This window comes from Antedon bifida, chromosome 5 (genome assembly GCF_963402885.1).
Source record: "Antedon bifida chromosome 5, ecAntBifi1.1, whole genome shotgun sequence".
Lineage (NCBI taxonomy): Eukaryota > Metazoa > Echinodermata > Crinoidea > Comatulida > Antedonidae > Antedon > Antedon bifida.
In genome coordinates, this window is record NC_136230.1 from 4738051 (window position 1) to 4750700 (window position 12650).

At 30.6% G+C, this 12650-nt stretch overlaps 1 protein-coding gene across 1 annotated transcript in view; it reads right to left on the reverse strand.

The window, feature by feature from the left end:
* The window catches only part of LOC144842386 (potassium channel subfamily K member 13-like), a 31335-nt gene extending 19089 nt beyond the window's left edge, over positions 1 to 12246 (reverse strand). Inside the window, exon 1 of the mRNA XM_078698833.1 lies at positions 11341 to 12246. Within this exon, the coding sequence (XP_078554959.1) occupies positions 11341 to 11710 (370 nt within the window). The 5' untranslated portion in view covers positions 11711 to 12246. The remainder of the gene's footprint in view (positions 1 to 11340) is intronic.
* Between the last annotated feature and the right edge of the window lie 404 nt (positions 12247 to 12650).

Consider the following 12650-nt stretch of genomic DNA (forward strand, 5'->3'; position numbering starts at 1 on the left):
AATATGATGCGGCAAATAAAACCAAAAAGGAAAAATAATAGATACAAAATACAAAATATTAGAAAGTTTAAAGATATATTGTCCCCCAAAATCATGAAAAATTAAATCAGATTTTAAATCGGCCATTTTGTAGTTTTAATAAAGTTAATCAATTCCGCAGAAAAAAAATTGTGAAAAAAAATGGTTTTAATTATAAAAAAAAAAAAACAAACACTGAAGTTCAATCAAAACCCATTGGCTGGCAGCCAATTTGACTATTTTTTGCTTTAAATTACAATTTTTCAGGTAAATAATTTTTTTTTTCCATCCAATTTATGGTCTAAGTGAATTATTTTAATGGAACATCAAAATGGCATATTCAACACAAAAAAAACCATTTTTTTCAGGACAATGTATCTTTAATACTATAATATAATATTTTAAATTTATTAGAAAAAGGCTTTTATAAGTGAAATATTCAGTTTTATAGTTTTGTTTTGAAAGTGTGGATTAAATTCTTAAAATTTGTAAATAGGCTACAATAAATATTTTACAGAGATATAATATTTTTTAAACCTCCTTGCACTACTCAAAGCTTTTAGGAATATTTTAGAAATGAAAAGAATTTTTAAATTAGCACTATAAGACAGAATTTAGAAGGAGATTAAGAACTGTCAAAATATGATTTAGAAAATTAGTCAGGAATAACGAGTTTGAAGTAGCTTAATGCATAGGATATGAAGAGATTTCAATCGTCAAGAATAAAAAAAACAACCTCAATACAACATCCGAAGCTACACCACAAGTTAATTTATAGCACATAGTAGCTAATTATTAGCAGGACTTCACATATATTAATAATATAAAGGGTATGTAGTCTATTTTGTGCCTGCTTACCTGGATAAACCGACAATATTTAGAGAGAGGGCTATATTGTCGAAAAGCCCTCTCTGTAAATATTATCGGTTTATCCAGGTAAGCCAACACCACTGTTGGTTTGTGTAATTTATGAAATCATTGATCATCCACACAAGCAAAAAGACATACTTTTTAAGAAACTATGTAGATATGGGAATATTTTCATGTAATCAAGCGCAATATAAATTATAATATAAAGCAAATTTCTAATAGTATAAATACATATGTAAGAAAAGAAATAGATTATATAAGGTTGGTTGTACTTCTGCTGCTACCTTTTCATTATATAAATGGTAAAATAAATTATACACATCAATAAAATGTTTAATAAAAAGGTCACACAATGAAATTAGTTTTCTATGTGCAGTTATTTTAGTAGCAATTCCAAATACAAAACTTTGCTTTATTCATCAACAAATACATGTTTTTTTAACCTTATTAATAATAGCCATCATTACTTAATAATTATTGTACTATTAGTATTTATATGCATAATTCAAGGGAATACTATTCAGTCCATGTGTTGGTCAGTGTAATTATACAATGATGAATTATGATTTGAGTTGAATAGAATATTTTATTGACTGTTCCAATTTTAGCCACGCAATAGAACTTGAATAGTCACCAGCCTCGTGTCTAAAAATGTTTACAAAAACCTTCCATGTATTAATAGAATCATTAAATAGAACCATTATAGAACCATTAAATAGAACCATTAAATAGAACTATAAATTAGAACTTTGGAAGTGCAATAGAACTGTTGCAATGAATGGCACAGAATATGAAATTAACCAATCAAATGGCAAGGATATACATAATTATAGTAAAGGAAGTAGTGAAATAAAATAACATTTTTCAAATGCAATCTGGTTAAAAATTTAATCTCACAACTGAACAACAAGAATTCAAATCTATACTGAAGTTTCTGATATTTTATCGTGATCTTTTGAGCACGTTACTACGGATTAGTATTTATACCGTAAAAGACGATAATCCTTAGGTCTCTTGCTCTGACCATAACGATAAACAAGATCGCCTTTGACATTTACAATGCTATCTTGTCAACATTTCTCGTCTTTGTACGTTTTACTGTAAAGAATAACTCTCTAGCTTTCAACTTTAAATAAATTCATTCTCAAAATGAACACAAAATGTAATAAAAACAAGGAATAATACTTTGCGTTTTACTGTAAAGAATAACTCTCAACAGTAGCTTTCAACTTTAAATAAATTTCACAAAACATGTAATAATACTTTAGTTAAGTAAGAAAAAAAAGATAAATTGCACATACACCATTGTAAACAAAGCTGGATGCAAACAAAATAATTATTATCAGATAAAAAATAGGTGGAAAATTATATAACGATGATGCAACAGTATAATAAATACAGATTGTTGAAAGTCACAATTATCTATCATTATCAATAAAATATAAAGTGGTTAGCCTAAAAAGGTATAACTTTTTCATTAAAATCATGGACAGTTCCATTTTACAATAAAACTAAATTTCTTCTTTTCATAAATATATATTCTCCTCATAGAGAGAGGCTATTGTCAATTTGTTCTGGTAAAGTATAGGCAGAAAATATACAAAATATTGATATACTTTAATCTTTCTAAATCAAATAGAACTCGTCACTAGGACAAGTTAGCTGAAGACTTTAGAAAAAATTTATTAATATTTTTATTAGTTCATTTGTTAAATATAATTTCACATTTGGTACTTGGAAAGTCACATAATACCAGCTATTACCTCTGTACTCACAATCTATTACTTTAGTTTACTCATTAAAATGGAAATATAAATATATACTATAGTGTATTGGCTTAAACGATTATAAATTCAATTAACAATAGACAAATTAGATACAAAAATAACATTACGGATGTTCTCTCTTAAATTGGCTGGCAGTGCCGCCAGCAAATTGAAGCATTTGATATTAAAATGCCAGTATGTCAATCAAACTTGTTTTCATTGAAAGTTGATTTAAACTTTATGAATGTTGCCCTTTGATTAAAGTACAGTAAAGATGTTTTCAAAGTTATTATATTGTTCTAATTTCAGGAGATTCATCATCACATCATCTTTCTACACTGTGCAGAACCTCATTTGAGTATTTAGTCGCACATGGGTTGGTTACAATCATGCAGCTAAACTTCCAAATTTATTTCTTAAATTTCCACATGTTTATTAATATTTTTTTTTATGTTTTAAACATTTTTTCTCTTTAAAAAAAAGAAATTTATCAGATTTCTAATTTGTGTCAACATCAGAGATGTTTGGATTTTTCAATGATTATATGAAATACATATTCAGAAATGAATTGGGCAAATGTGATATCACTAGACAGAGAGACTGGGTATATATAATTAATAATGCTCATATTTACTTTTCAAATTCAAAACAGCTGTTTTGCATTCGGCAAAACCCACTCTACAAATCAAAATCAATATTTATAATCTAACTACAGACAAAATAGCTACCGGCAAGGAGTGTTAATAATCAACGAAAGAACACGACAATCCAAACACTCGTAATCATTCAGTTTTATTGAATATACTTCAAATCTGTCCATACATCTTAAACTTGTTTACACAGTTAAAAGGTTCAAAGAAAATTATCATGTCATATTCAGACAAACAGCTTTCAAAAGGTTTCCTCTCAAATAATTAATTATACAAGTGCTTTTGATTTCGACACATTACGGAAATATCCACGGAAGAAAAACACAATAAAAGACTCTCATGAGAAATACGATTTCTTTGTGGACAATCACCTGCATCGAGTTAGAGCACTGTTGTTACGAGTTCCGCTCGTTTTTATCAGTGACTCTTTCAACTCGTAAGAATCAATGTTCCGTGTTGCCTGGATACATCTCCAACAACTTTGGTTTTGATTCAACGGCTTACAGCTCAGCAAATCTCCATCGCGAATAATTAGTAACGATAATCCAAATGAAATACCGAAGAATTTTCAATCATCATATTTCTTGTCATAATTGTTATTGTACTACATAGGCCTATGTAGATATTCTGGTATTATCACCATTTGATTGGACGATTGTGGGTCACATGGCGTGCAATAGTATTACTAACGCACTTGTTTACACTTTTTAAAAAAAACTTTTTGGGAGATAGTTAAATTTGGTAAAGAAGAAGAAAGAAGAAATACTTTCATTTTGATATTGAATCATTTAATAAAAAAATAATTATCTGTATACACCCAATATTACTGATTTTGGCATCTATTTGATATCCATGAGATCGTATAATTTCTATAAAAGAAGAAGCCATGCATAATAGAAATAATTATCTAGACTTTTGACCTGTTTAACTAAATAAAATCAAAATTTCTTTAGGTGCATTCTTCATATAAGATAGCACAATTTCTATTGTTAATTATTATTTAATTAATTGTAACAAAAGCCATTACCCTGAGAGTGTGATGAAGCATTGGCATTGTAGTTAATAAACTTTAAAGAAATCAATATCAATTTCAACTCTCCATAGAACCTTCCACAATGATAAAATATGGACAGAGTAAACCAGCTAACTTGAAATATATTCATGTTAAGCTCTGTCTACACTATCAAATTAATGCGACAAAAAAATATGATGTTTTTTTAAATATGCAAATTAGATTAATACCAGGCCATTTTGTTAAACTGAATGAAATGTTTTTACTAATACAGAAAAAAAAATTCTAGACAATAGGCTTCTGTGGTTGCATTCACACACTTTCCCTTAAATATTAAGTATTTCACTTAACTCAATAAATATGTACGTATTTCCCTTAAATTGTATTTACTTAGATAGGAGATTTTTCTTAATTTTAAGTATTGTGAATAATATTATGGTTTATTGAGTAAATATTTTTTTTCAATCCAATTTTTGGGTCAAAGTGAACAAAAAGGATAATACCTATATAATAATAGTAAAAATATGAAGTATAAATAAAAATAAACTTGTTGAATATTCTATAAACCAAAGTTTGTATCAATGGTTTATTATTTATGGACAGAGTAAACTGGCTTTAAGTGTGTTCACAAAATATTTAAGAACATTTGAGTATTTTGAATTTATGTTTGATATATTGTATAAACTAAAGATTTTGATTCTGCCTCTATTTTAGTGATTTAAAAAATACAGTCTATTAAATTTTGCTTCATACTACTAAAGGTGAATCTGGTGAAATTATATACTGTATATCTAGTAAGTATAAACAGTGTTTTCGGCATTACCTTAAAGTGTGTTCACATTAATACTGTAGATAAGATTCGACAGTTTGATGTGTCCACAAAATCGAAATGAATCGGTTCAATTATGTATTTTAATTCAAATGAATAGGTATTTATCACAACCTAGTTTGGTACTTCAGAAATACAGCCATTACTGTGCGAATGGTCAAATCGATAGATTTATTAACTAAGGACAAACTGGTGATAGCTATAAGTGTGTCCACATTATAGGTAAGTGTTGACAGTTCGATAATATGTGTTCACACAATTGAAATGAATAGGTTTATTACAGTACACAGCAAAGGTATATTGATTTACTGAGTGAGTTAACTTGGGTCAAATCGAAAGATTTATCAAGTATGGATAGATTTAGTGACTAGACCTTTAAAGTGTGTTCACATTATAGTTATGTGTTGACAGTTCGATAACATGTGTTCACACAATTGAAATGACTAGGTTTATTATCAATATACAGGAAAGGTATATTGATTTACTTAGTGAGTTAAATCGGGTCAAATCGCAGTTTCTTTAAGTATAGATAAAGTGACCTTTAAAGTGTGTCCACATTATAGTTATGTGTTGACAGTTCGATAACATGTGTTCACACAATTGAAAATAATATTACTACTATCCTTTGCTATCCAATCAAATTTGAACAATATCATGAAAGCTCTGGAAGTCTAATGGTTTAGACATCTGCATATCTAGCAGTAGGTTCTGAGTTTGAATCTCGGTTGGGACGACTTTTTCTATTCTCACAGATTTCTTCATCTTTATTTCTAAATTAATTAATTTTCAGTATATTACAGGGTGGTTTAGAATTTGTTCTGTGCCTGTCGATTTATATTATATTCAGTGCATTCCATGCTAAATTAAATGTGTGTTTACACAGGAAAAATGTACATTAATTCTTTATCCAAATCTTTAGGATGTGTGATCACACAGGTAAAATAAACATTCATTCTTTACCCAATTTGTAAGAGGTAAAATAAACATTAATTCTCTAGCCAAATTGTCTTTTTATTTTTGTGAACTCTGATCAAACAATCAAATTACAGTATGTGTTCGTAACAATAATTTCTGACCATTAAAAACATTAAACTACAGTAAGTAGTATGTTCACATGGTCAAGATTACCATATGTTCACACCAGTAACTGAACCTAATGCAAACAGTTGTGAATAAACATACTTATTTGCAAATTACCTTCAATAACATGTTTTCACACTCAGTACATAAAAAGGAGCATTGTCTTGTCAACGAGCCATAAAGGTCAAAACATTTAATTAACATCAACCATAATACTAGTAATACTATTATTGATATGTATAACTGCATTCACATTTAAAGGACAAATCTTAGAATGGAAAATCATTATCAATATGATGTGTGTTTACACAGCCCAAGTAATTGTAATAATTTATTCAGTTCAGGTCTGTAGTAATTATCAATAATATTATAACAATAGAAAATTATTAAGTAAATTTACTGTCCAGCGTAGTGTCCACAAAGGTCAAATGGACTGATCTATAGGTCAAAATTAAAATATGTGTACTCGCACAAGCGAAATAGAATTTTTAGATCTGTAATTGATCATCATATTATGATGTGTTTACACTACTAGATAAATTGAAATAATTTACAACCACTGTTATGAGTATGGTTTCAAAGTGCACAAGTGCATGTCTCAAGATTTAATTTGTCTTTGACCTTAAACTACTGATAATCACAATAATTAGTGTGTTCACACAGGTAAAATGTAGATTAATTCTCTATCCAAATTGTAAGATGTGTGTTCACACAGGTAAAATGTAAATATTCTCTATTTGTAAGATGTGTGTTGACACAGGTAAATAAACAATTATTCTCTATCTAATGGTAAGATGTGTGTTCACACAGGTAAAATGTACATTAATTCATTATCCAAATTGTAAGATGTGTGTTCATACAGGTAAAATGTACATTAATTCTCTATCCAAATCTTTAGGATGTGTGTTGACACAGGTAAATAAACATTAATTCTCTATCCAATGGTAAGATGTGTGTTCACACAGGTAAAATGTACATTAGTTCTGTATCCAAGTCTTTAGGATGTGTGTTTACACAGGTAAAATATTCATTAATTCTCTATCCAAATTGTTATTAAGATGTGTGTTCATACATGTAAAATATACATTAATTCTCTATCCAAATTGTTAGGATGTGTGTTTACACAGGTAAAATATACATTAATTCAATATCCAAACTGTTAAGATGTGTGTTTACACAGGTAAAATGTAAATATTCTCTATTTGTAAGATGTGTGTTGACACAGGTAAAATAAACATTAATTCTCTATCCAATTGTAAGATGTGTGTTCACACAGGTAAAATGTACATTAATTCTGTATCTAAATTTTCAGGATATGTGTTGCACAGGTAAAATGTAAATAGTTTCTATCCAAATTGATGTGTGTTGACACAGGTAAAATGTACATTAATTCTCTATCCAAATTGTAAGATGTGTGTTCATACAGGTAAAATGTACATTCATTTTCTATCCAAATTTTCAGGATGTGTGTTTACACAGGTAAAATGTACATTACTTCTTTACACAATTTGTAAAGAGGTAAAATAAACATTATTTCTCTTCCAAAATTGTCTTTTTACTGAATTTTATCTTTGACATATTCGGTATTAAGACTTGAAGACATTTTTTCTGGGGTTATCATTCTACAAATCCTCCCACTGCTAAGCTAGTCTTTCCCTAGGGTAAATCGGTCTCAAAGGCTAACAAGCTAGCTATTCGTCATTTCACAAGTCAATGTTGACAGTTCAAAGACTTTATTATTGCACACCTACACATTATTTTGACATTTTAATTATTATCTCTTTTTTAATATTTCTCTATAAAAATTAGAAAATAAAAAATGCCTTTAAGGAAATACATCAATCATTTTTGACTTAAGTATATAATTATTGTATCAAGTATTGTTGAAGAATAATTTGATGCTAGCTGAATATATAAAGTAATCCTATAGCTTCTTTAACATACTTATAAACCATATATACAGTATTATTAGTAGTACCACAAAAAGAAAAAAAATATATATACAGTATACTGTATATAACTTATAACTATGTAATTTAACATAAAAGGTATTCATTACATTACATGGTATTTGTGTGACAGTACAAATAAATCCAGTTACATCATAGTGAATGACATAGCAGTGGTGTAGCCACAAGAAATAAAGTGATGCGGTTTGTGGCAACCAAGAACCGAAAGAAGATGAGGATGATAGTAAAAATAAAAGTGCAGTGACGTAAACGCAGGAGAAAAGGCCCCAGGGTCAGCACTTCTAAAACTAGTTTGACAAAAAATGTGTGATGTGCCCAAATATGGTAGTGATATGACATCATCATGGCCATATATTGGCATATCACATTTTTTGTTCATATACATAGACAGAGCTTATATTATTATATTAAGAGGCCATTCAACACTGGGTAGTTTGCATTGGGGCTGTTTATGCTCTGGGGCCTAGGTTTAAGCTAGTGAGCGCTCATAGAGGTAAGGAGATGACATCAAAAAAATATATTGGACGTTGAGGAAGGTTACATTTAGCAATGAACATAACCTGAAGTAATGGCGATGATACAAATTCAGTTTAATATATTAAAATGAAATACTAAATAACAATATTTCCATATGGTCTAGCTGCAGACAGCAGCCATACCATATGGAGTATATTCCATAATAGCACTTCATAGTCAAAAATCTAGTTTGTTATTTATTCAACAGGGATTGTAATTTCAATCCGATAGAAATAATAATCAATTTTAAATATTACATATGGTAACCATCATTGTTCACCAGATGGTGATCAATCTGTAGATGAAAATAGTGATGATGACTTTGAAATGATAATAGTTTTGATTTTGGTTAGATACAAATAATGATTGTTGATGAGTTGGATGGTGAGAATATTTCATTAGTTGAAAAATAGACCAGTCAATTTTTCAACTCATAAAATATTCTCTGTCTCCATTCAACCAACAAAAAACTATTTGTTTTATTACACACCTACTTTATTCAAACTATCCATGGTAAATCATTGACGAATGCTAGGCTGAGAAGCTAAGCCATTAAAATAGGCATTGTACAAGCTTTAGACGCAGAGAGTAGAAGAGTTATATAGGTGGCGCGGAAAACAAATTTTACTTTATTTCTGAACGTGATCAGTCAACGTCGCATGGCAAAAGTTCTCAAAATGTTTACAGAAAGCTGAACCATTCATTATCACCATTAGATATCAATTTTATATCAATTCCAAATGACACATGATGCGTAAATAAACCAATCAAATTGTAAGAATACAATCAGGTGTGTTATAAATATCAATGTTGAATACTGTATGTTTAGGCAGGTATACAGAACACTAACAATATCCAAGAGTCTTGTTAAAGTATATATCTCATGTTTTATCTAAATTTTCAACTTGAATGAAATCAATTCCAAGCTTTATAATGGATAATAAAGTAAGGCCTTTAAAATATTAGATCTCTGGAAAAGATTATAAACAAGATATGAGTTTATAAATCTAATTAAACGTTGATAGCGAAGATATTCTGAGCATGCAAACACAGTGTGCTGTACATTATAAGTTTCATTTCGAAGATTGGAAATTCTCTATAGACCTTGTTTATAGCCGTTTTCGTTATTTCCGTTTCTTTTATTGCCGTTGTATAATGTTAAATACACGTGTTAGAATTATAAATATACGCTTTATGGTACGTGACTCGGCAGACGTTGCCTTTTCTGAATTTTCTAACTCTGGTTGGATAGTATCTCATGAGGATTAATTCCAGTTCTATGTGCTGACTGCTGGTTCAATTTAGGGTAAATAACTTGTTAGTTATTAATATTCGTCGTTACTAGCGATTTTTATGGGTTAAGTTGATATTTAAATATTTTATACATCTACGGAGACGTGAGATTCTGTGCTTTAAATTATATCTGTTAGTATTAAGCGATTCGGAAGAATCTGCAGCCTTCTGTAAATTGCACCCAACTTGGCCTCTATATTATTGTCATATTCATCACACATATTGATTTGAGTGTACGTGTTATGTGAGGCTACCTATAGATATAGCCTATCAATAAAAAAAATGTATGGAAAAATATAATGAATATTATCTAAGTATCCTTAAACAAGATGATAGCCTACAGTATTAGTATTATTATAATATACTCCTCTACTATCTATATACAGTACTATAGACTAGCTAGTTCTAAGTTGTAAGTTGAGCTAGGTGGTCCAGGTAGGAGGTTCCAGGGCCTCTACAGTACAACACAAGGATAAGTTTGACTAATGGATAGACAATTACCATCTTTAAACTAGGCTTATAGCTACTACTACTACTTTAGGCCTACCTACGCCTTACAACGGTACTCTATCTAGATAGTCTAGCCAAGCCCATGCCGAGTGAGACCCATCCATGATGCTGAGACTTACTTATTTTAGGCCTAGAGGGTAGGCCTATGTTATGACTTTATAACAGTAAATACTGAGTGTCTAAAGGTCTAACTAAAATACAAACTTTATTTTAAAAAAACTATTGATTAAATATCTTACATTTTTAACTTTCTTCTTCGACATTTCAGAGGGAAAAAGAGGGACAGCGAGCACGGCCCGCCGGGGTGAGATGGATTTGGATATTCGCACATCAAAAAATGGATTACACTCTCCCAATATAATGAACTGATCCTCATGAATAATGTATGAGGTATAACGACTTAAGGCATTTGATTGGTTAAAAGTGCAAGTGTACTGCGCTTGTATGTTATGTAATATTTAGTTGTACAGACAATATTCTCATTTTATTTTATAAATTAAAACACTTTTTAGGTGCAAAAAAAAAAATCAATCTTAACACAATAAGGATGATTATCGTATATCTTATTTTATAAGTATGCCTCTGATTCAATAGATAATCAAGTGGACGGCAGTACAAGTACTCATGTAATAGTATTATTCAGGACAAAGTGAACATTTAATCTCATATAAACGGTGTAATTAAGTACATTCATCATACATTGTGTCTACAGACATATTTCACCATTGTGATTTGCAATTTACTACCTGTGCGGCGGCCACGACGGAAACGGAACACCACATAATTCACGTGACAACGCACAATGAAAGAATAACAATTAACATACCTATTGTTGTTACGACCGTTCCTACAAAATAAAATGATCCCGGAAAATCCCATCTTGGACGTTTAGAATCAACAAGTCCTTTTTTACTAGCGTATGCGTTCTTCTGCAAGAGTCTTTCTAGTTCCGTTTCATTTACCAACCCCGTAGCAACGTACTTATCCAAAAACCTATCAATAGTATCGGTATAGTTTAATCGCTCGTTTTTTTCACAATCGCTTTCTAAAATATGGAAGACAGTCGCTCCTAATAACCAGTAGCATAATATACAAAACGCTAATAGAACAAATCTAGCTGTGTCTTCGGACTGCTGACTGTGGCAGCCTATAAAAGGGGCGCGCCGATTTTCCGACATTGAGAGAGATAGAAGCATACACACGTAAGATGCGTGTATGAACGTGTATGGTCCCTCTCTTCCTGCACAGTTTAAGGAAACAGAACAAAACCAGTGGCGACGACTCTTTTGAAAATTACAAAAAAAAATTCTACAAGGTCACGCTAAATTGTTCGATCAATAATAATTTTCGAGTTCGTAAATATGAGCATCTTTCCTATACGGTTTCCTCATCACACACAAAGGACATACAGCCGCACTTGGTTGGTGTGTAGTGTTGTCGCTAAGCTTTCACATCACGTGTGATAGACCCACTCCCATGCAGCGGCATGTTATAACAAAAAGAATCCTTGTAACCATCACAGACGACCAGCTATTATTATTATCACAAAGTGTCATCACTACGTAGCTAATTTACTCATAGTATTTATGCAAAGAGTGATAACTCATCTGCTCCAATGGGTTGTCCTTTTCCAAAAAAGACGGGTAGAGTATTCATCAACGGCCGCCGTGCAGAATGAAATTCTGGTGCATAGTAGGCTGCAGTTGTTGACTACGCTTAGTACGAAGACGAAGTAATTATGATAATGCGTAAGACTGAATATGTATTGATGGTGATCGAGATAAAGGCATAGTGCTTTGCGTTCGTAAATACATCCAATTCTCACTTCGTAATTACAACAATACGTCATCAACGACGACCCACATTATGATGTTGTAGCGCTGGGTAAAAGCGAACGACAACGTTTTGTACGAATTATTATCAAACATTGCCATCGTTATGATAACGTACGATAAACCCAATATCCATCGCACTGCTAACCAACCATGATCTTGTTAGTATGTGCTGACTAAAATTACAGCAAAAAATACTACAAATCATCCTCATATCGTTTGTAATGACATCGGGCAGAAAATTTAACTTGGAAATATATTATATTGGAACTAAATTTCCGCGCAGGTAATTTCTCTCTTTGAT